We start from the raw sequence: 26,136 nt of genomic DNA, 5'->3' as shown, positions 1-26,136 counted from the left end.
TTATTCATCTAAAGCAGTCATAGAGCTTGAGCAGACTTTTAAATTGGTGAGTAAAAACAGTAGGAAAGCACTGATAGGTGAGTAAGGGTTGCACTTGGACCAAAAATCTATTTATTGAAAGGAAAAAGCCTGATAGCTGTGTTCACTCTCTTTACATTAAAGTGGCACTGTGCAGAAAAACACTTGGCAATATCTAAGATTTAAATTAAAGGTGAATTTATGTAAAGTAGAGTGGTGGGTCACTTTTGCTCCCATCTCTGAGGAATTACACAAGTTAATGAAAAACCAGTTAAAACCTTCGAGAATAATAACAGACAGCTATCTATAAAGCAAGATGCATCTGTGTGTGTATGTGGCTCAAATATCTCTCTGACTGACTGTCAGATTGGCCTCAGCTTTCAGATATACTGTAGCTTGCACATAACATGATCATGTGTATCCTATGTTATGAATTTCTTTTGGATTCATTTTCAAATCCTTCATTTTGAAGTCATCATCATTACTGGCACAAGGCGGAACGTTCTCACGTGCCAGCTTCGGCAAAGATCATTGACAAAGATGAGTCCCTCTCTGCCTTAAACAGATGCCTATCTCTAACGTATTCACGGGGAAGAGATGGAAGAAATAAAGTAAAGAAATAAATACACAAACACTCAGAGATGTGCGAGCTACAGACACACAGACAGACAGACACACACACAGACGGTTCTTGCTTTATTATCACAAAGCGAAACGTTCTCACGCGCCAGCTTCGACAAAGATCGTCAAAGCAGCTCCCAATTTTCTATAGGAATACATATTTCCTCGGGCACTGCACTAGTTGTACATGAATTGAGGAAATATTTGTAGCAGACTGCTTTAGTTTTTTTAAAACTGTACAGACAGGAAAGAAGGCATTACCATGAAAATTAGATGCAGCACGACCACCTTAATTATATTTAACCGAATACTTGAAAATATAAAAGTATATGAAGTGAAAACAATCGTATTAAACCACAATGAAGAAATCAATTGAATGCTTTAAAAAAGAATTTTGGTTAACTAACTTTGTTCATTGTTCAATTTCATATAATGCAGTTTATTCAGTAGATAGTACATGACACAAAATGCTTGAATTCAGTACAGTTGTGATTCATGCAAGCAAAACCCACTTGAAACATCACAGATATTTGTCAGCCTGTAGTTTAATTTTTGTTGGGTGCATGTGGTCTGAGGCAGGGCTGTGCCGCGTGGTGGTTTTGGTTTTGAGCAGGTGCTTGGATGGCAGGCTGTCCCGCTTTCTCCAACCCTGCTTTTGATGGTGTTTCAGATGCAAGCTCGGGATGGAGTCCGTGTGCCTTTGAGACTCCAGCTGATGCAACGCCTGCAGTTGGCAGGACGACCGGTGATGGCTGTTGAAACACCGGGTGTGCTTGGTTTGAAGTGTCCTGGCTCATGCGCTGGTTGGTCTGAACCGCAGACAAATACAAGGAGAGGTGACCTGCTCTGGCTGCCATCTGAGAAAGAAACAAGTAATGTGAAAGGAAAGAAAGACATAACATTTGCGTCATCAGTGTGCTGACTGGGTAGATGTGAGCAAGCTGGCTGACATCTGAATATATGAGCTTTACCTCCAACTCCTCTGAACTGAGACCACCAAGCAAAGAGGTCTGTGGGAGAATGAAACCACAAGTCACATCTACTGTCAGAAACAAGCACAGCTGCATAGAATATTCCTGTGAATCCTAGACAAGTATCCTTTAATGCTGCGTTTACACATAGGCAAGACACGTTACGAATGTCATATTTGCGTCATGGCACATTCCTGACATTCTAAACGTTACTTAACACATCTGAATAGATTTCTTAATAGTGCGTGTTGGTGTGTAATATTCGTGATTTTTGTGGAGCATGTTTTTGGCTGTCAAAAAATCTTCCACGAATGTCACGCACCACCCTCACTTTGCCTCACGTCGTGGAGGTCGCAACTGAGCGTGTTGATCCGTCTTGATTAGTGGTGATCCTTAATAGAGCATGACAGTGTTCTTCTCTGATGTGCGCACAATTAAACCCTGCTGCACCGCATTCAGTTTCATTGCTGCAGTATGCTGAAGAAGGACAGTGACGCCAAGTCGGCTAAAAGTTTCGTTTCAGTGCTCCTCAGCGCGCTCCTGCAGGTGTTCCAACTGCTGCATGTGCCTGATGTTTGGGAAAACAGGCAAGACAAGAGCAGCGTGAAGCCACACATCTGGTTCTGTCAGTCTCCTCCTCCTCTCTGTGCCACTCCACGGCACAGAGCCCAACTGAGCATGCAGTCACAAAGTTCTTCTGCTGTGGATTTGATCTGAATTGTTCAGCAACTGATGGTTGGATGAATATGGGGTGTGTGTGGAGACAATTTGCCTCATTCACAACGTGACAGAACTTAACGATGTGCTGTTGCGCATCTTGACTGTGCGTAACAGTTCCTGATAATTCTCCAGCAACACATGCCATTAATCGTAATGCATGGTAACAGGTTGCAGCAGTTCCTGCTGATGCCTCTGCCCCGAATCATTACGTTTGTGATCCGCGGCCAAGAATGTATACTTCGTGGCATTCATAACTTCCCGCCGTTATGTATAAATGCAACTTTAAAAATTATACCCTCTTTTCTATTGGCTCATGACTGTCCCGAAAAGCGCCACATTTTCATGATGGCAGCACAAATTCATTTCATGATAACATCAAAGCGGTAGGTTTATAAAATTAAATTAAAAAACATATCATGAAAATGTGACTCATGTCATGATGGGAATACGAAAAAAGTGTGAGACTGGGCTGTTCTTTTAATTATTTTGGAGATCCTGTGACACTGGTTATTCAGTAAGTTAGTCCCTTCGGCTGCTCCCTTGTTTTTCACTTGAGGTCGCCACAGCAGATCCAAGGTGGCTCTGCATGTTGATTTGGCACAGGTTTTATGCCGCATGCCCTTCCTGATGCAACTCCACATTACATGGAGAAATGGACCTTCCCAGGAATCAAAGCACTAATCAAAATAAACTCATAATAAAAGAATATGTCAGTAATAAAAAGTACAGTACAACAAAGCAAAAAAAAAATAAAAAAATCTCAAATTAAAAAACTAATATTACAGAAAATCAGTGTGACCTACTTCAGTGTGACTTACACTCCAGAAAACATGGTAGAGCAATAAAATAAAAGCTATCATCTTACACCTGGCTCAACTAGTGCTCAACTAGTCGGTTGATTGTGGGCTGAGATCCAGTTGATCGCATGACACTGGTGCTGCTATAACGGAGTGATGCAGAAGGTGGCAGCAATGCACCAATAAGGATGCCAGCTGCCGTTAAACGCCATAGAAAAAGAGGACCACAAATTGCACTGAATTTGATTGCACTTTTTCGATCAACATATTTGTGTGTCTGCTTTTGACCACCTTGCGGCCTACTTACGATTCAGCCGAACTATGAGAGACAAGCTGCCTCCTCTCAGTGCCAGAAGTCCAACTAAGGTAGGGAACAACTTTTCCAACTTTATTTAGCGTTGTGTAATCGGAGTTGTTTGTTGTTGTGTTGTTACGGGCCAGTCCTATACTCGTGCTTATTCTTTGCACCATGCACATTTACTTCATGACTTCAAAACTTTATCTCTGTGCCAGAAAATTGTGTTACTATATTAGTGCACAATAAATTGTGGCTATGCTATGGCTTTCTAGATCTCAGTACACTTCTTCTTGTTCTTTCTCCCGTTAGGGGTCACCACAGCAGATCAATTGTTTCCATCTCACCCTGTCCTCTGAATCTTCCTCTGTAACATCAACCACCTGCATGTCCTCCCACAGCACATCCATAAACCTCCTTTTTGGCCTCCCTCTTCTCCTCCTGCCTGGTGGTGGCTCCATCCTCAGCATCCTTCTCCCTATATAGTCTGGGTCCCTGCCCTGCTCATGTCCAAACCATCTCAATCTCACCTCTCTCTGAATTTGTCTCCAAACCGTTCCACCAGTAGCTCTTGGTACAAAAAAGGTTGGGCACCCCTGTCTTGTAGTATAAGTCACCACATTAACAGGGCATATAAGGCCGGGTTTCCTCATAAAAAAAAAAATAAATAAATAAAAATTCATAGTAAAAAGTCTGAAAAGTAACAAACAAAACTCTTCCATACCCCATGTCTTCCTCAGTCAGGAGACTATGATGACATACAACCCCAATTCTAATGAAGTTGGGACGTTGTGTGAAATGTAAATAAAACAATAAATCCAATGATTTGCAAATTCTCTTCAACCTATATTCAACTGAATACACCACAAAGACAAGATATTTAATGTTCAAACTTAAAGACTTTTTTTGTTTTTGTGAAAATATTTGCTCATTTTGAAATCCATGACTGCAACAAAAAAGAGCAAAAAAGACATGGAAAGTTGATGAATGCTCAAAGAACACCTAATTAGAAACAGGTGAGTGTCATGAATGGGTATAAAAGGAACATCCCCAAAAGGCTCAGCAACTTACAAGCAAAGATGCAGCAAGGATCACTACTTTATGAACAACTGCGTGAAAAAATAGTCCAACAGTTTAACTGAATTGCAATTGAACATTTCTCAATGTTCAGTTTCAAGGAATTTAGGGATTCCATCATTTACAGTCTATAATATAATCAGAAGATTCAGAGAATCTGGAGAACTTTCTACACGTAAGCGGAAAGGCTGAAAACCAACACTTGAATGCCCGTGACCTTTGATCCCTCAGGTGGTACTGTATTAAAAACTGACATCATTGTGTAAAGAATCTTACCACGTGGGCTCAGGAACACTTCAGAAAACCATTGTCAGTGAACACAGTTTGTCGCTACATCTACAAGTGCAAATTAAAACTCGAACATGCAAAGCGAAAGCCATACATAATGCTAATGCTAATCAGGTCCCATCTTATCTTAGGGACCTCATAGTACCATATCACCCCAATAGAGCGCTTCGCTCTCAGACTGCAGGCTTACTTGTAGTTCCTAGGGTTTGTAAGAGTAGAATGGGAGGCAGAGCCTTCAGCTTTCAGGCTCCTCTCCTCTGGAACCAGCTCCCAATTCGGATCAGGGAGACAGACACCCTCTCTACTTTTAAGATTAGGCTTAAAACTTTCCTTTTTGCTAAAGCTTATAGTTAGGGCTGGATCAGGTGACCCTGAACCATCCCTTAGTTATGCTGCTATAGACTTAGACTGCTGGGGGGTTCCCATGATGCACTGAGTGTTTCTTTCTCTTTTTGCTCTGTATGCACCACTCTGCATTTAATCATTAGCGATTGATCTCTGCTCTCTTCCACAGCATGTCTTTTTCCTGGTTCTCTCCCCTCAGCCCCAACCAGTCCCAGCAGAAGACTGCCCCTCCCTGAGCTTGGTTCTGCTGGAGGTTTCTTCCTGTTAAAAGGGAGTTTTTCCTTCCCACTGTCGCCAAGTGCTTGCTCACAGGGGGTCGTTTTGACCGTTGGGGTTTTTCCGTAATTATTGTATGGCTTTGCCTTACAATATAAATAAAGCGCCTTGGGGCAACTGTTTGTTGTGATTTGGCGCTATATAAATAAAATTGATTTGATTTGATACATGAACAACATCCAGAAACACTGTTGCCTTCTCTGGGCCCGAGCTCATTTGAAATGGACAGACGCAAAGTGGAAAAGTGTGCTATTGTCTAATGAGTCCACATTTTAAATTGTTTTTGGAAATCATGGATGTTGTGTCCTCCGGACAAAAGAGGAAAAAGAACATCCAGATTGTTACCAGCGCAAAGTTCAAAAGCCAGCATCTGTGAAGGTATGGGGGTGTGTTAGTGCCCATGACATGGATAACTTACACGTGTGATGGCACCATCGATGCTGAAATGTACATGCAGATTTTGGAGCAACACATGCTGCCATCCAAGCAACGTCTTTTTCAGGGACGTCCCTGCTTATTTCAGCAAGAAGCCACATTCTGCACATGTTACAACAGCGTGGCTTCATAGTAAAAGAGTGCGGGTACTAGACTGGCCTGCCTGCAGTCCAGACCTGTCGCCCATTGAAAATGTGTGGCGCATTATGAAGCACAAAATACGACAACTGAGACCCCGGACTGTTGAACAACTGAAGTCATACATCAAGCAAGAATGGGAAAGAATTCCACCTACAAAGCTTCAACAATTAGTGTCCTCAGTTCCCAAATGCTTATTGAGTGTTGTTAGAAGGAAAGGTGATGTAACACAGTGGTAAACATACCACTGTCCCAGCTTTTTTGAAACATGTTGCAGGCATCCATTTCAAAATGAGCAAATATTTGCACAAAAACAATACAGTTTATCAGTTTGAACATGAAATATCTTGTCTTTGTGGTGTATTTATTTATTGACTATTAGTTGAAAAGGAATTGCACATCATTGTATTCTGTTTTTATTTACATTTTACACAACGTCCCAACTACATTGGAATTGGGGCTGTAATTAAACACAAGGTGGTGGTGCTTATGACTACAAATAAAGGGGAAATTCCAACTAACTCTGTTATTGTTGTAATTGTAACTCTAACCTCAACCATAATGTGTGTGAAAAATGCATGTGCAAATTCAAAGGAATATGTACAAATTATTGTACTTAACTTTTATATGGTATCATATGAAATTTACAAAACCAGAAACAAATAGTCCATTATTTTCTAATTGTTCAAGAGTGGTTACTTCTGAAGACTCTGCATTGATGACTGACACACAAGACATGGAAAACAGAAAAATTTGGAGTGTGTCCAAGTCCTCTTCAATAAATAGATGACAAATAAACTGTGCACACAGGTAGATGCTGGGTGAAAATGTTTTGAATTTATCTTCTATCATTAGTTAAGCCCATGTTGTGAGTGTAACAAAAATTACAGCCTGACCAGTGTGGATTTGTGGGGCTCATACCGATACAATATCAGGGAGTTAAAAAAAAACGATACTGATATATCTGCTAACCTATACAACCCCTGGCAATAATTATGGAATCACCAGCCTCAGAGGATGTTCATTCAGTTGTTTAATTTTGTAGAAAAAAAGCAGATCACAGACATGACACAAAACTAAAGTCATTTCAAATGACAACTTTCTGGCTTTAAGAAACACTATACGAAATCAAGAAAAAAAGATTGTGGCAGTCAGTAACAGTTACTTTTTTAGACCAAGCAGAGGAAAAAAATATGGAATCACTCAATTCTGAGGAAAAAATTATGGAATCACCCTGTAAATTTTCATCCCCAAAACTAACGGCTGCATCATATCAGATCTGCTCGTTAGTCTGCATCTAAAAAGGAGTGAACACACCTTGGAGAGCTGTTGCACCAAGTGGACTGACATGAATCATGGCTCCAACACGAGAGATGTCAATTGAAACAAAGGAGAGGATTATCAAACTCTTAAAAGAGAGTAAATCATCATGCAATGTTGCAAAAGATGTTGGTTATTCACAGTCAGCTGTGTCTAAACTCTGGACCAAATACAAACAACATGGGAAGGTTGTTAAAGGCAAACATACTGGTAGACCAAGGAAGACATCAAAGCGTCAAGACAGAAAACTTAAAACAATATGTCTCAAAAATTGAAAAATGCACAACAAAACAAATGAGGAACGAATGGGAGGAAACTGGAGTCAACGTCTGTGACCAAACTGTAAGAAACCGCCTAAAGGAAATTGGATTTACATACAGAAAAGCTAAACGAAAGCCATCATTAACACCTAAACAGGAAAAAAAAACAAGGTTACAATGGGCTAAGGAAAAGCATTCTTGGACTGTGGATGACTGGATGAAAGTCATATTCAGTGATGAATCTTGAATCTGCATTGGGCAAGGTGATGATGCTGGAACTTTTGTTTGGTGCTGTTCCAATGAGATTTATAAAGACGACTGCCTGAAGAGAACATGTAAATTTCCACAGTCATTGATAATATGGGGCTGCATGTAAGGTAAAGGCACTGGGGAGATGGCTGTCATTACATCATCAATAAATGCACAAGTTTACGTTGATATTTTGGACAATTGAAAGGATGTTTGGGGATGTTTCAAGATGATAATGCATCTTGCCATAGAGCAAAAACTGCGAAAACATTCCTTGTAAAAAGACACATAGGGTCAATGTCATGGCATAGGGTCAATGTCAACGAGTAGATCTGATTTGATGCAGGTGTTAGTTTGGGGGATGAAAATTTACAGGGTGATTCCATAATTTTTTCCTCAGAATTGAGTGATTCCATATTTTTTTCCTCTGCTTGGTCTAAAAAAGTAACCGTTACTGACTGCCACAATCTTTTTTTCTTGTTTTCTTATAGTGTTTCTTAAAGCCAGAAAGTTGTCATTTGAAATGACTTTAGTTTTGTGTCATGTCTGTGATCTGCTTTTTTTCTACAAAATTAAACAACTGAATGAACATCCTCTGAGGCCGGTGATTCCATAATTTTTGCCAGGGGTTGTACAAAAACATGGCAGTGGTTCCTAACATTTCATTATCAAACCCTTTGACAAAGAAATGTGTTTCAGATTTGCTGTTTTACAGTTTTAACATGAATTTTATGATAATTATAACCAACAACCAACCATCATATGTCATGCTGCCTTCACTCAGATTGACAGTTGCGGTGTCGCATCGCTCAGCATTTGCATGAACTAGACTTTTTCACCCTGCCTATCTGGCAGCATAACAACTAGTTGTCTTTTGTTTATGAAAAGCACGCAATGACTGAAAATTAATTGGAGCTGGTTACTTTGCCTCTGTCACTTGTATATGGTGTCAGATTAGTGCCAAAAGCAATCGCACGATAAAACATGCATTTTTTTTTTTTTTTTTTTGGCAACATAACAACCAATTGTCTTTTGTTTATGAAAAGCACGCAATGACTGAAAATGAATTGGAGCTGGTTACTTTGCCTGTCACTTGTATATGGCGTCAGATTAGTGCCAGAAGCAATCGCACGATAAAACATGCATTCAGGCGTATTAGATTATTTTACACGCATAGATATTAACTGTAAGCACGCATATTATCTCTGTGCGCATACACTCAGAGGAAACTGCTCCCCAAGATAGCAAAAAGGTGCTGCGAGTGAGGAGGAATATGTGACCAGTGTGCCAAACAACCACTCAAAAATCACCCCACTCTCTCAAGGTTTATTTCTGCTCACGCAACGTGGATTTCTGCTCCCTCGCTTGAAACCTTTGGCACAATAAAGGATGGAACCAAGCTCAGTACTGGCTCCTCTGTGACTGGTAATTTCCAAAGAGTAAGATTTTACTGTCATTGCTCCTCTTGTCTGCTGAAATGAAATCTTCTTCTTTTGCACTTACCACAGGTTGCTGTAGCATGTAAAAAACTTGGGGATTCTGTGGATGAAAATCAGACATTATGAGGAAGCTTTTTCTTTTTTCCTGTTGTTCCTGATGTTGCAGAGACATATTGAGGAGGGAAGCACCTGTGTCTGATGTGATGGCTGAGGTGATTTTACTGCATGTCCAGATCCAGATGGTGTTTGCGGGCTGATCGGGGGGTTATTTGCAGGGATTTGTGGGAGAGGTGCATCAAAGGTCATTGGGAAACCATATGGAGAGACCTATGATAAAGAAATCAGGAACTCTATTCAAGTGTTGGTCAGCATTTGTGACTTAAATATATATTGTGATCAAATCATGTTCGTCCATGAGAGTAATTCTCAGCCATAAATCAAATGACAGACTGTATTTCTACAACACATACGTATACTATCTGTGAAGAAAAGCCTTCAAGTTCTTGCAGACATACTGTCATCTGCTTTGAAAGCACATCTAAGAGGAAAAACATGTTCTGTAGTAAGATCATAAAGCCCTACAAATTAAAGTTTACTCTCAACCTGAGTTTGGTTTTGGATGGAATGTTAGTTCGGTGTAACACATACGAAATGTATGGAAAATCCAGCTCAGACCACACAGTGTCTCACCTGCTGATTCCTGTAGGGTGGTGACAGCAGAGGGAAATATCCGTAAGGAGGGAAAATCTGAAAAGAGAGAAGCAAGAAAAATTAAAAGTTTGTTCCTTTTGGAGATACTGAACATCTATACGTGCATTAGGGTCCCTTCACACATAGTACGAAGTTTGGACAAAGTGCACACTTAGTGTACATGACATGAATTGTGTGCAAACTGTGTAATGTCGTGCCTGCCTCCAACACCTCATATGCCTGTTGCAACAACTATTTGTGCACACCAGCGGCTGAAAGACAAAGTGTGCGCAGTGTGAACACATCGCACCCTCTCGCAGCAGGTGTCGGCCAAATTCCAGGTGACTTACGTGAACATCTAACACGGCTCGCATGGCACTTAGAAAATGTGTGGCCAGTCACACTCTTCACATGACAGCAGACTGCAGGTGACCACTGTCGTACTGATATGAAATTTGTCTAAGTTCCACATGAGTGTGGCTTTGGTGTGTGCGCTGAGAACTGACAGGAGGTGTGGCTATGACAGAAGCAGCTGTGGTGATCTGTCATTCTGGACATCCCAGCTAGACAATACCTACTGTGTTTGGACTGACATGGACTAACACCTGTCCACTGTGATGTGCATGTTTCTGATTGCTGGACTTACGTGGATATAAATAAAAACATATATTGCTGTGGCAAGAAACTGCAGCGAGCGAGCGTGCACATGGAGCGGACAGCCTGCCAGGTTGAAATGGATCATGAGATCAGAACACACAGCAGTCAATCTGACCCTCACATCACCCACGTGAGCTCTGTTCCACATGACGTGGTGTCTGTCCTGCGGCAGTGTGTTGGGCAGGGCACACGCATGGGGCTGGCTGGACACACCGCCAGCAGATGTGGACATAATAAGAGCGCTCTGTTTCTCATTCATGTCATTTCATGACTGTATGTCAGTGACCATGGGTCATCCATCACCAGAGGAACAGTAGGATCATATTTGAATTGCTCGCTTGATAAATCGGGTGGTTTTATATGGTGTGGGATTTTAATTTTTTTTTGTAATACTTCCATGTCCTTCCTGATATGAGTCAGCTTCCTGCAGCTTTCAAAGAACAGCTCTGTAGCTCAGTGGTAAAGTTGCTGACTGGGAATCAGAGCTTTTGAAAGGTGCAAGTTTGCGTCATGGGTGGTGTGTTTTTTTTTTTTTATTCCACAAAAGTGGTGCGATGTGGTTCCACACGTACCAGCTGGTTTTTATTTCTTCCACATAAGCGGCGCCATGTGCTGCACCTGGCACTGTTCCTGCTCAAAAGACACTGGCGCATGCACCGGGTTCATGCATGCCTGCCCATTGGTGCGATGTTTCATGGTGTACTAATTTCAAACTGTTTCGCGCTGTTTTTCCGTAATCGACCAAACGTCGACCAAACTTTGCACTATGTGTGAAGGAGCCCTTAAGGTTTGGGACATACTGTTGTGTGGGCCGCCAGAAGAGGAGGTACTGCTGGCCCACCACCAGAGGGCGCCCTGCCTGAAGTGCGGGCTTCAGGCACGAGAGGGCGCTGCCGCCATGGACACAGCCGGGGTTGACAGCTGTGACTCATCAACTCATGACAGCTGTCACCCATCTCCACTTCATCAATCCACTCCATAAAAGCCGGACGTCATCTCCACCTCGCTGCCGAGATATCATCTACCTGTGAAGGTAATTTTCTCTGCTGAACAAAAACTTAAATAATAGTCTGAACTCTTTTGCAGCCATTTTCCTGTGGTGTGCCTTATCAGCTGGATTGGCGTTTGGTGTGAACAGCGACGGCTACGCTTCACACCCAATCCAGATAAGTGGTTTAACAGGAGCTGCACGAGTGTGTGATTAGAGGTGGAGGTGACTTTCCACCTTCTGACTGTTTTTGTTACTGGGTGTGCACACACCCACATCTCACTGTTTGTGCTCCTCGCCAGCAGTACCAGATGCGACAGTCGGGGACAGCGATCACCTGGGAATTCGGGACTTGGCGGCTCCAGTATTCACCAGGTTCGGTGGCGGCGGAAATCGTGTGGTTCCGGCTCTTCTCAGGACAGAAGTCTTCTATCCTCGAGCCTGCCCACACGTCACCTTTGTGTATTGACTGCTATCAGATTCTGAGATTGTCTGTATATTCGTTGTGCACATTCACAACATTAAATTGTTACCTTTTGGCTCATCTATTGACCGTTCATTTGCGCCCCCTGTTGTGGGTCCGTGTCACTACACTTTCCCCAACAATACTTCCAATTTCAAACAATACTGCTTCTTCATTTCTGGTTAGCTCTTGTTGATAGTGTTTATGCTATTTTGGCATAAGTACAAGTAGGAAAATAATTAAACAGAATGCTGTGTCCCACTTTGTTCAGCTTGATATAAAATGAATGGAATACTATATTTTTATGGCTTTATGGTCGCAGCCAAAAAGCCAGATATGTCTGCAATCCGTGCATCTCTAAACGACTGGCATGGGTCCATAAATCTGACTTTGACCCTTGACCTTGATCATTAGCCGATCCTAATCTAAATAAAATCACTTCTTTCCATTCATAGGCCCAATGTACTTTCCAAAATTGATTAAAAATGTGTTAAATGTTCTTGAGATGTCTTGATGTATTTATGCATGTAATATGTAAATTGTATGTAACTGTTTGCATGTACTAGATGGCCTGTTGTGCATTGACTGGATTGTTTAGTCCAGATGACAGGATCCCTTGAATGGAACATTGATTTCATCTGACATCACACTGCCCAGTTGCTATGTCTTAAATATTATTTATTTGGTGCTGGTTGCTAATAGTGATAAAAGTTAGCCCCATATAAATTACACTGAAAAAGAAGAAGCCAGATGTAGCCATCCTGGGCTGGCGAGGTTACATCCGGTGTCGCAGTCAGAACAGTCCCCCCTCAGATCAGTCCCCCTGCCTTCACTGTGCATGCCTCATGTCAGAGTATCAGCAGCAATTCACGATTATCGCCTTGTTTCTGCTTAAAACGGGACTCCAGTTGTCATCTATCTCAGCGACAGATCACTGAAGCTTTTGTACAACAATCCTTTCAACATAAAATCAACATTATTTCATAATAAAAGACAGGGGACCAATCAGAGTGTGACACCAGCGCATCTGAGACTGACTCTGAGTTTGACTCTCTACCTATCAAGGGGAATAATGTGATTATTAATAGTGGTGGGCACAGTTCTGCTAATCCGCTAAATGCTAAGTGTCAAAGTTAATGTTTTCATTATCGGATTAGCTTTTCAGATAATTTTGAAAACCATCAGCGGGCAAATTATCTTCTGATAAATTGTGGTCCGATAATTTTTAGACCACTAACATATTTTTGCAGGCATGGTGAACAAACCTTAATAGTTACAAACATTTATGAAGTCTGACATTAGAGATTTGCGTAACTACCTGTTAAATATTTTGTAGTAGATGTACAGTTCTATCCTCTGCAGGCAAAGGAGAACTGGTTACACACACACACACACACACACACACACACACACACACACACACACACACACACACACACACACACACACACACACACACACACACACACACACACACACACACACAGAGAGAGAGAGAGAGGAAGGAAAAAAAAAAGCTAATTTCTTTTGATCCCATACTGACTCATGGGCAATATCACATTTGTTTTAGGTAAAAATGCCAGAAGAAGCTCTGGTTGCTTCTCCATTATTTTCAATTGGAAGTATTGTGCGTTGTTATCGCTTCCTGTTTGCTCTTTAATGTCCTGCTTATGTCAAACACTATCTGTCCTCTTTGTTTCCTAGTAATATATACAGTAGTGTTCAGAATAATAGTAGTGCTATGTGACTAAAAAGATTAATCCAGGTTTTGAGTATATTTCTTATTGTTACATGGGAAACAAGATAGCAGTAGATTCAGGAAATTCTCACAAATCCAACAAGACCAAGCATTCATGATATGCACACTCTTATGAAATTGGGCTATTAGTAAAAAAAAAAGTAGAAAAGGGGGTGTTCACAATAATAGTAGCATCTGCTGTTGATGCTACAAACTCAAAACTATTATGTTCAAACTGCTTTTTTAGCAATCCTGTGAATCACTAAACTAGTATTTAGTTGATGATTTCTTCACATGATCAAAACAAAGCATATAAGTGATACACTAATGATACATGCTGAAAACACACACAGTCAGGACTAAACTAGAACAGAACAGATGAGGACTACAGAATAAAAGGTGATACAATAAATGATAACAGAACCCACAGAAACCACAACCGATGATCAAGACCAGAACACAAGCAAGATGATTAGACCCTAACCAAGTCCCAGAATGGGCCGAATCCTGAGAGCATCCCCTCCCCAAGGGTCGCCCCAACGGCCCCCAGAAAACCGCCCATGGGCGACGGCGGGTTAATGGCCGGAGGGCCTAGGCACCCGGGAAAAATGGGCAGGGAACTGCCTAACAAACCTGGAACACTAGGTGGGAAACCATGCGGCAGTTTGAAAATCAAAATATAACCAGGGGTCGGCCCAGAGGCCTTTCCGGTTCATGGGGAAGTCTGGAGGCCAGCTGCTAGGCCTATTAGAGTGTGAGGAGACATCAGGAGGTCTTTCAAACATATGGTCAGGAACCGTGGCAGGATAGGGAGTAAGCTCAGAGCCGGTAACAGAGACCTGACGGGTGATGGTTTTACTAGACCGGTGGCGATTGGTAGGATGAGATAATGGACAAAGGGGACAGAGGTCAGACAGAGCCTTTTACAGACCAAAAGACCCCAAAAAACCCAGGAACCCGTGGTAAAATAAACAAGTCATAGGCACATGAACTAGAAGCAGCCAGAATATAAAGGACCCAAAATGCAAGTCATGCCTGAGACCACCAAGAACAGACCCACAAAAAAAATGATGAGGAAGGCAAGTGCGAAAGTACCAAATGAGGGAACAAAAAAACAGAAAAACCCAACTAACAGAAAAAGTGGGAGAGTCAAGGGAGACAAATGAACTAACAAAAATACTGCATGGAGAAAAAACAAAAATGAGTGGCCTCTTAACGGTTGACTCAGGTACCGGAAGCGGTGGTGATGTTCCGGGTACTTTTCCATTTGCTGTTTATATTTATATATATATATATATATATATATATATATATAAACAGCAAATGTATTGGTAATGTAATTTTTTAAACCACTAATATTGTTATTGTATCATCAAAAAACAAACAATCAAACAAACAAACAAACAAAAAAAAAAACATCCATTTTGGGTAGGCTTCAATATAAACCAGTATATTAGGGGAAAAAATACCCATACCATGCCCATATTTCTTCAGATGTTTTATACCACTAATGTCAGTTTAACAATCCAAAATTTGACTTTTAGTGTAGCATGGAGTTTTAATTCAAAACAGCTGCCCTATTGTTCCTGTTGACTTAACTTCCAAATCAAACTTTTCTAAAAAAGCATATCCCACAAATTAAGCAACCATCAAACATGAGTAGAGCACTCAGAGAGGGAATTGATAACAATGTTTTCCATGGTTGTAAAAAACAAAACAAAACAAAACTTGTCCTTGAAGCAAATTTAGCAAATTCATGCTTTAGCATCTTGATTAACAAAGGAGAAATCTTGCTATTACTAAAGTACTTGGCAGTGCATATATCCCCTACCCAGTGGTTCCTAACCTTTATTTCTTTAGATGAGCACAACCTGTGTTGAAGAAAGCATGAGCAATGCCCCCAACCCAGCCCACATACACAAAACTTTAATTTGTGTAAGTGTGTGTGTTGGTTGTGATGATATAGTTTTTAATTTTTAACCCCTTTTCTCTGTTGGTTCTTTGAAAGAAAAAATATTTAAAATTCATTTTGATTATCAAAGTTAGTGGATATCAAGTAAGGGGACTCAGACCTCACAGTGGGAATCAGGGTTCTAACCATTCACAACCCTCAGCTGAAGATTAATGGCTCTTAGTAATAGTTGTAAAAGAATGCAAATACAGAAAATTTAATCAGAATATGAGACAAAGTATTAAATACTTTGACTGTACATGTTTGCTGTCATTAGTCCTACCAGAGGCTGCTGTGGTGTTGCTGGGTTTGATGGCTGAGATCCTTGGCCATTCATCTGCATGGGAATCATGAGAGGACTGCCCCCAACAGGAGACCAGGGGTAGTACTGCAGAAATGGCAGGAAGTGTGAGCCACCATGGGGAGCTGGAATGTTGGGGATCCCAGGTTGTGGTTGCTCATTATTTAGGGGATATGTTCCCAGCACCTGAGCTTCAGGTTTGTGGGTTGTTGCCTCAGTGGTTTGAAAGGTTTGTGTCTGAAGGTCTCCTTGTTCAGACAGTGGTGGAGGTGCATCAGTGGATACCTGAAAGAATAAAGCTCACCACATTATCAAATTGAAAGCAGCACAGAACAAAACACTTTAAATATGAAAATTAATGAGTGTGAAATGGTTGGCTTACTCACGGGTTGTGGAGATGCCATTATGGCAAAACATGACAGAACGATTACCACAATCATGATCGGCAACTTTGCTGCTTTGAACTGGCTCCCACAGGATTGGTGAAAGACGTCAAGAAATGCTCAGCCTGAAAGCATCGTGTGACAGGTCTCGAACTTATGCACCGGTCAAACCAGGAAACAACCAATCACATTACAGGAGAATCCAAATTAAACTAATTCTGTGGTGCCAGTGAAGCAGAGGTGGAAATCCAAAAAAAAAAACAAAAAAAAAACACAGAGTGCTGTAACCTGCTTATTTGTCTTTGGATCACAATGCTGTAATGTCTCCAAAATGAACATGGAGACTCTTGGTCTTCCTGTTACAGCACCTCTGAGTGTGCATGATGTGTCAGTGTCTCGCTCAGACAATTATGGTCAATCTGAATAACCGCAGTCTGCAAGAAAACAAAGAAAAGAAAGACATAGGCAAAAAATATTGCTAAAAGATACGTTTTTCAAAAATATCATGTCAAATGACATCAGGAAGAATAATAACAGTCCTAAGAATAAGTATTGGAAGGTGAAACAAAATGAGTTGAAATTGCAGGAAAAAAAAAAACTTGTTAAAGTTAATGTTTGTTTTCTTTGAAAGATGTGTTGGGTGCACATGTACAGTATGTGGATTTCAATGGACTCTGGAAAAGGGACCTGGAGGGCTCCCCCCCCCCAAAAAAAAAACCCCCAAAATTGAGTCAGCCCATGATCACAGTTCTACTTTTGATCTGAAGAAAAGTTCTTGCAGCTTTAACAATTGCTAATTATATATATATATATATATATATATATATATATATATATATATATATATATATATATATATACGAGGTCTATTAAGAAAAGAAACCAACCGTTTTATTTTTTAAAAAAACTATATGGATTTGATTCATATGTTTTTACGTCAGCCAAGCTTGAACCCTCGTGGGCATGCGTGAGTTTTTCCACGCCTGTCGGTGACGTCATTCGCCATTCATCCATATGGTTTTTTAAAAAAAATAATAAGGTCGGATACTTTTCTAATAGACCTCGTATATATATGAGGTCTGATAGAAAACTATCCGAACTTTTTATTTTTTTTTTAAATCTACGTATATGGATTTGAATCATGTACGCTTGCATCATCCAAGCTTGAACCTTCATGCGCATGCGTGAGTTTTTTCGCGGCTGTCGGTTGCGTCATTCGCCTGTGGGCAAGCCTTGTGGGAGGAGTGGTCCAGCCCCCTCGTCCGATTTTCATTGTCTGAGAAGTTGCTGAGAGACTGGCGCTGTGCTTCATCAAAATTTTTTCAAAAACTGTGAGGCACATCCGAGTGGACACCATTCTAGAAATTCAGCTGGTTTTCAGTGAAAATTTTAACGGCTGATGAGAGATTTTGGATTGTTTCTATCACTGTAAGGACTTCCCAGAGAGCGGGACGTCGCGCAGCGCTCCGAGGCAACGTCGTCATCCTGTTTCAAGGTGAAAACCTCCAAATTTAAGCCTCTGTTGACCCAGGATGTCGTGAGAGAACAGAGAACTTTCAGAAGAGGTCGGAATCAGTAGTTTATCCAGACATTCCACTGTTAAAGGAGATTTTTTTAATGAAAGACGTGCGGACGGATTGGCGCGTCGGCTCGCAGCCGGCGTGGCGTGCCCGCCACAGGAAAAACACCTCCGTGTTGATAACCATTTGTAAAATCCAGGCGGCTTTTGGTGGCTTTCAGTTGAGTGAGTATCTGAGAAATTGTTTAACAGCAGGGCATGTTCCAACTTGTCCTTAAGGCTTCCAACGGAGGTGTTTTTCCTGTGGTGGGCGGGCCGCACGGCCGCGAGCCGACACGCTAATCCGTCCGCACGTCTTTCATTAAAAAATCTCCTTTAACAGTGGAATGTCCAGATAAACTGCTGATTCTGACCTCTTCTGAAAGTTCTCTGTTCTCTCACGACGTCCTGGGTCAACAGAGGCTTAAATTTGGAGGTTTTCAGCTTGAAACAGGATGACGACGTCGCCTTGGAGCGCTGCGTGACATCCCGCTCCGTGGGAAGTCCTTACAGCAATAGAAACAATCCAAAATCTCTCATCAGCCGTTAAAATTTTCACCGAAAACCAGCTGAATTTCTCGAATGGTGTCCACTCGGATGTGCCTCACAGTTTTTGAAAAAATTTTGATGAAGCACAGTGCCAGTCTCTCAGCAACTTCTCAGACAAAGGAATTCCGACGAGTGGGCTGGACCACTCCTCCCACAAGGCGTGCTCACAGGTGAATGACGTCACCGACAGGCGTGAAAAAACTCTCGCATTCCACGAGGGTTCAAGCTTGGCTGATGTAATCACACGTGATTCAAATCCATATGGTTTTTAAAAACAATAATAAGGTCGGATATTTTTCTAATAGACCTCGTATATATATGAGGTCTGATAGAAAACTATCCAAACTTTTTATTTTTTTAAAAAATCTACGTATATGGATTTGAATCATGTATGCTTGCATCAGCCAAGCTTGAACCTTCATGCGCATGCGTGAGTTTTTTCGCGGCTGACGGTTGCGTCATTTGCCTGTGGGCAGGCTTTGAGTGAGCACTGTGTTGGAAGTCTCACAGGACAAGTTGTGACATGTCCAGCTGTTACACAATTTCTCGGATACTCACTCGACTGAAAAGCCACCAAAAGCCGTCTGAATCTTCCGAATGGTTTCCAACACAGACGTGCTTTTTGTTGTGCGCCATGAGCTGCTCCATCCCGACGTGTGAATTCCTCCGCACGTCTTTCATTACACAATCTCCTGTAACAGTGGAATGTGCCGCAAAAGTGCTGATGTACACCTCTTCCACAATTTCTCTGGTAGTTAGACGATGTCCCGGATCAACACAGCATTCACTTTGGAAATGATCTGGTCATTTCAGCCTGTCGATAGCTGCTCAGAGTGTGGCGCGCCCTGCGCCACTGTGGGCCATCTTTAATCCGGTTGTAATGATCCTTAATCTGTGTGACACCCAGAGCATCTTAACCGAAAGCCGTCTGAATCTTCCGAATGGTTTCCACCTGGCTGTCTCTCACAGTTTCTGGAAAAATTTGATTCAGCGCTGCTCCAATCACTCAGCCATTTTCCTGACAATGAAAATCCGACGAGGGGGGTGGACCAGTGCTCACTCAAAGCCTGCCCACAGGCGAATGACGCAACTGACAGGCATGAAAAAACTCACGCATGCGCACGAAGGTTCAAGCTTGGCTCATGCAAGCGCACATGATTCAAATCCATATAGTTTAAAAAATAAAAATAAAAAGGTCAGATAGTTTTCTAACAGACCTCGTATATATATATATATATATATATATATATATATATATATATATATATATATATATATATATATAGTTGGGACATTGTGTGAAATGTAGATAAAAACAGAATACAATGATTTGCAAATCCTCTTCAACCTATATTCAATTGAATAGACCACAATGACAAGATATTTAATTTTCAAACTGATAAACTTGATTGTTTTTGTGCAAATATTTCGTCATTTTGAAATGGATGCCTGCAACACGTTTCAAAAAAGCTGGGACGGAGGCAATGAAAGACTGGGAAAGTTAATGAATGCTGAAAGAACACCTGTTTGGAACATTCCACAGGTGAACAGGGTAATTGGAAATGAGTGTCATGATTGGGTATAAAAGGAGTATCCCCAAAAGGCTCAGCCATTCACAAGCTAAGATGGGATGAGGATCACCACTTTGTGAACAACTGCGTGAAGAAATGGTCCAACAGTTGAAGAACGTTTCTCAATGTTCAATTGCAAGGAATTTATGGATTCCATCATCTACAGTCTATAATATAATCAGAAGATTCAGAGAATCTGAAGAACTTTCTCCACGTAAGCAACAAGTCCAAAAACCAACACTGAATGCCTGTGTTGCTTTGATCCCTCAGGCGGCACTGCATTAAAAACCGACATCATTGTGTAAAGGATCTTACAGCATAGGCCCAGGAACACTTCAGAAAACCTTTGTTAGTTAACATAGTTCGTCGCTACATCTACAAGTGCAAGTTAAATTTCTGCCATGCAAAGCGAAAGGCATACAGCAACAGCAACTTCATCCAGAAATGCTGCTGCCTTCTTTGGAATGGTATGGGGGTGTGTTAGTGCCCATGGAATGGGCAACATACACACCAACATTGATGGTGCCATGTGATGGCACCATCAATGCTGAAAGGTACATCCAGGTTTTGGAGCAACATATGCTGCCATCCAAGCAACATCTTTTTCAGGGACATCCCTGCTTATTTCAACAAGACAATGCCTAGCCACATTCTGCACGTGTTACAACAGCGTGGCTTCGTAGTTAAAGAGTGTGGGTACTAGACTAGCCTGCCTGCCGTCCAGAACTGTCTCCCATTGAAAATGTGTGGCACATTATGAAGCGCAAAATACAACAACAGAGACCCCGGACTGTTGAACAGCTGAAGTCGTACATCACGCAAGAATGGGAAATAATTTCACCTACAAAGGTTCAACAATTAGTGTCCTCAGTTCCCAAATGTTTATTGAGTGTTGTTAGAAGGAAAGGTGATGTAACACAGTGGTAAACATACCACTGTCCCAGCTTTTTTGAAACATGTTGCAGGCATCCATTTCATAATGAGCATATATCTCCAAAAAAACAAAGTTTATCAGTTTGAACATTAAATATCTTGTCTTTGTGGTGTATTCAATTTAATATAGGCTGAAGAGGATTAGCAAATCATTGTATTCTGTTGTATTTACATTTTACACAACATCTCAACTTCATTGGAATTGGGATTGTACACACACACACACATATACACACACACACATATATATATATATATATATATATATATATATATATATATATATATATATATATATATATATATATATATATATATATATATATAGTATATAGACACACTCATAAAAACACATCCATGCAATGTCTAAATACAGGCCTCTTATGCTTCTGGAATTCCCTTTTGTACTCAGGTTACCCATCACATAAAGAGCAGAGTGGACTCTGACACGCCCCAAATGTGTTCGACTGTCTCATAGATTTTCAAGGTCAACCCCATATATTTCTGTCGTTATGATTAAAGAGAGTGCACAAATTATGATGTATGTATAAGAGATGAAGGATTCCTGAACTTTTGCATGCCACTATATGTATACTGACAGGACACAAGGGGGCAGACTGACGCTGCAACCAAAAACATCTTCCTGTGACTGGATGTGCTCAGTATTTTATCAGACAGCTAGAAGCTGTCACATACTGTACCTACTCACATACTGTACCTACACCAGGGGTAATGGGAAACTTTTATCAACTCTGTCAGCCAACAGAAGATGGCAGTACAAAGTCACATTGTTAGCTGCATCACAACTTTGTGATGTCATAAGACAAGAATGCGATCAGTCAAAGGAAATCCTGTCTTAAAACAGTCGAACAAGTGAAGAAAGATAAGCATTAAAACAAGTTAAAGAGATATATGAATTAAAAAAAATAACGATGATCTGATTCTGTACTATTCAAGCAGGTTTTATACTTTTCTTTATACTACATTGATGTGAATAGGCAAAGAAAAAAAAAAAACTCTGAAAATCAGAGGGGGCCCAGGGGTCTCTGTCCGCCCCCAGCAGGGTCCAGGAGCAGCTCGCATGGTGGGGCCCCAAAGGTTTCGACCATTTTAGACGCATTTCGGGGCCACTAGAGAGACATAATTTCATGAATTTCCATTTTATATCTTTTGTATGTTGGGGTATGTGGAAACCTGACTGCATTAAAATATTCTGTTTATGCAGACCTTCTTTCTATGATACCTGCCTACTTCTATACCATATGTGCTGACTATAAATGCCATAGCACTGGCCAGATATCACTGAACTTGCCAAAACTATTCTTCAAGTGTCTTTCCTTAACCTGCAATGAGCTCAAATACAATGAAGTGCAAATTAATTATTTAAAAATCATACAATGTGATTTTCTGAATTTTTATTAGATTCTATCTCTCACAGTCGAAGTGTACCTATGATAAAAATTACAGACCTCTCCATTATTTCTAGGTGTGAAAACTTGCAAAATCGGAACAAATACTTATTTGCCTCACTGTATACTTTGACATGGGGGAAGTGACATAGGCTATTGAACACTTTAGTAGCAGTAGTAGTAGAAATTAAGGGGAGAGACAATTTTCTGCAGCAGCATCATCAGCAAATGTGCCAAAAGTTGATGTCATACTTTTCTATTCTTTTTCTTTAAGCTTTTTACCTCTTCATTTTTGCAAGTAACAGTATCATAAGCATAGTAGTAGTAGTAGTAGCAGTAGTAGTAATAGCAGCTGTCTCTTCTTGAGGCAGCTTTAGTCATGCCCTATCAGTTCTCTGAAATCAAAGATAGGTGGGAGGTGATAGCTTTGTTTGTGAATATGAATTTTTTATTTCAGTCTCTGAATCAAATCCTTCCAGGAGCTATCAGCTAGTCAGTTTATATCACATAGAGAACTATTTTCTCTTTGAGACTAAAGTATACAATTTTATTTAATTTATTTTGTATAGAGAAAATTGTATTTATTTATTTAAAGCTATATGAAAGTCAAGGCTTGTGTATGCGTTTTATATGCCATCTTGACGTTTTGTTATTTAGTAAATAATTATTTAGTAAATTATTGAGTAAATATTATTATTAAACCAAATGTAATACAAAGTCATCCTGCTGGCCTTTAGCTTAATTGTTAACATTAAGTCCTTGACAGAATAATGGGTGTCCATGGGTTTAAGTACACAATATAACATTTTTTCAGAATTAAATGCGATAAAAAATTTTAATAAAATGCCCAAAGCTACTAAACAGCAAAATGAAGCAAAATGCTTTCAAATAATGAACTTTAAAAAAAGACCATGCACAAAAATACACAAATGCAGACAGGCAGTAAAATGCATGACAGTTTTTGCCATTCTTTGATGAATTTACAGCAAATCAGCACCTCAACATTGTGTTTTCTTTTGACAAGTCGGCAGATGGAAACTGTTATTTAACTTCTTTTATGTTTTATGTTGATTGCTGATTTATTCACCTGTTTGCCCTGCCTGTACAGTATGTGTAATTTGTGATATTTCTCATCTTTGACAGATAATGATGAAATAGGCTGTTCTTTGGCTGATTTACATTATTTGAATCATTGGCTAATGGGTAAAATTATGAAAAGATTAAAGTTGGAAATAATACACATTTGCGGTGTATCCAGGAGCTGTGCATGGCTCAAATTTCATATGCTATCACAAAATAAACATGAGATTTACGCATAATATTTGAATAAAGATTATTCACATAGCTGTACTTTTATTTATTTATTTGTTTATTGTGAGTTTTCTTCAGTAAAATTAGCAATGAAAGTGCACTGCAAGGAACTGGACTATCCGCTGAGTCATGCTAACTACACAGTGGATCTCATTTTACTGGTGTAGCACGGAGGTGGGTATTACAGGCTCAGCACTCATCCCTTTATAAAGCTGCATTGATCCAGCATTAGTGAAGTGTGAACCCGCTGAGTGCTTATTACATTCAGTCATCATCAGCATCCACCTACGAGAGTGTCTACCGCCGTTCAACGTCCAACAGCAATCATCATCACACATCCATAAATTGCAGTTCTCAGTTTTTCTTCCAAAATATAAAAATTAAAAAGAAAATGTATCTCACAATATTGAAGGAATTAAAGATACAGGATTTCAAGGTAGACTCAGATCTCTATCAAAATATAATGATTATTCCCTTGATATGACAGCCATGTGCCCACTGTTGATTGAGCTATTTGGCTTCAGGCCTAGAAATAAATAGGCATGGTCAAATGCCCTCTGCCCTCCATCTGTTAGGAAACAGAGGAAATTACGTTCTTTAGGTACCGGCATCGCAGACCGAACTGCCCCCCTAAAAACTGATCCCCCTTGCCTTCACTGAGCATGCGTCATTTTGGACCGTCAGCAGCGGTTCACTGATTATCGCCTTGTTTCTGCTTAAAACTGTCTCATTTCTGCTTAAAGTGAAGAATGATTAAGATGATTTAAGAGGTTTTACTTTGTCATCTGATGGTGAACAATCACATTATTCCCTTTGATCACTTTGGGTGTAGAGAGTCAGACTCAGAGAGTCAGACTCAGACGTGCTGCTGTGGTGCTCTGGTCGCTCATGTTATAATGAAATAATGCTGAATTTATGTGTAAATGATTGCTGTACAAAAGCTTCAGATACCTATCGCTAAGATAGATGATGACTGGAGTGCAGTTTTAAGCAGATACAAGGCGATAATCAATGAATCGCTGCTGACGCTCTGAAGTGACGCATGCGCAGAGAAGGTCGGGGGACCGATTTTTAGGGGGGGCCGTTCGGTCAGCGACACCGGTATTTATAGCGGCCATGGCATCATTCAATATCAAACAAATTTAGGATATAAACAGCAATTTAGGAATTAATATGCAATATTCATATGTGATCAACAAAAACGTTCAACCGTGATACAACACACTCAACTCTTAATGCATACGTAGAAGACATATATTGTTTTTAATCACTTAATACTATATTTGTACAATTTTGTCCTGGAGTGTGTGAAGTGCAGTTCATCCATTGTCTCCTCGTGGAGTTTTGGTGGTGATGGGTGTGGTGACAGCTGTGGTCTGTGGGGCTGGCTTTGGCGTTGGAGGTGGAGGTGGCAATGGCGGTGGCGGTGGTGGAGGTGGCAGAGGTGGGGGTGGAGGTGGTGGCTGTGGCTGTGGCTGTGGCCTCAGGCCAGGAAACAGATCCCACAGATTAAACGACAGCCATGGATCTACCGGTTTAGGTGCTGGGTGCCGACATCCACTCTGTTCAAATGAAGGTAAAAGCAACAATGATAAATATAAATGGATAATAATAATAATGACAATGATGATGAAAGGAAGAAGAATAAGAATAGTGACATTTCTGAAAAAAATTGCTTACCTCGTCACTACTGTCACTACTGTCACTACTACATGATTCACTGCTGTGATGACAATCCTGAAAGACAAAATCATGACTTTTATACTAAATCAAAGTCAAAAAAAACTTTTAAAGTCTATATTATACTCACAGTCTCAGGGCAGTTGGTCAAGAAGAGAATCATGAAAAGAAAAACAATCATGTCGAGTATTCGTGGAAGCAGCAAAATAAATCCTTTTCCAGATGGTGTTCCAGCAGTCGTCAGCATGCTATGACAACACAGGAGTGTAAGGAGCTCAGCAGAGAATACATATCAAGGTATGGTATTTCATCTTCAAGCTGCTCCTTTGAGAAGACTCTAATAACTTAGCCGAAGTACAACATGCCCACACCATGACGATTTGCCCTCTCAAAGTTTTAAAGGTGTTGCTTCATCTCAGATGTGGTCGGTGCTATGGCAACCATGCAGGAGACAGGCGTTAACACATTTCCTCTAACCAACAAGACTGTTTTGTCTGTTCAAGTGTACATCCTGTTTCTAATCCTGGTGGATTTAAAGTATTTTAAATAATTACAGGTTGGTAAGTATTTGGCAATGTTGAGAATTTCAGTGTTTAACTGTGTGCACAACACAGGATGTAAAATTATTATTATTATTATTATTATTATTATTACTCTAGACTGGGTAGTGTTTATGAAATAGGTAGCTGACAAGAATGGTAATAA

General features: G+C 40.5%; 2 protein-coding genes across 2 annotated transcripts; both read right to left on the bottom strand.

Moving 5' to 3' along the window:
• Positions 1-9,211: 9,211 nt before the first annotated feature.
• Positions 9,212-16,483, bottom strand: LOC117526571 (E3 ubiquitin-protein ligase Hakai-like). The gene is made up of 5 exons (XM_034188634.1): positions 16,424-16,483; positions 16,020-16,322; positions 9,940-9,996; positions 9,439-9,576; positions 9,212-9,349 (listed from the first exon to the last, which is right to left on the bottom strand). Exons 1-5 carry the CDS (start codon positions 16,475-16,477, stop codon positions 9,212-9,214), a joined length of 690 nt encoding a protein of 229 aa, XP_034044525.1. The 5' UTR covers positions 16,478-16,483.
• Positions 16,484-24,735: 8,252 nt separating this feature from the next.
• LOC117526128 (leucine-rich repeat extensin-like protein 6) lies at positions 24,736-25,796 on the bottom strand. Its single transcript, XM_034188156.1, has 3 exons — positions 25,562-25,796; positions 25,432-25,488; positions 24,736-25,313 (listed from the first exon to the last, which is right to left on the bottom strand). Exons 1-3 carry the CDS (start codon positions 25,676-25,678, stop codon positions 25,071-25,073), a joined length of 417 nt encoding a protein of 138 aa, XP_034044047.1. The 5' UTR covers positions 25,679-25,796; the 3' UTR covers positions 24,736-25,070.
• Positions 25,797-26,136: the final 340 nt, after the last annotated feature.

The sequence above is a fragment of the Thalassophryne amazonica genome, chromosome 15, assembly GCF_902500255.1.
Source record: "Thalassophryne amazonica chromosome 15, fThaAma1.1, whole genome shotgun sequence".
Taxonomy (NCBI): Eukaryota; Metazoa; Chordata; class Actinopteri; order Batrachoidiformes; family Batrachoididae; genus Thalassophryne; species Thalassophryne amazonica.
Note: the sequence above shows the minus strand (reverse complement) of the source record. Positions and strands in the feature narration are given on the sequence as shown.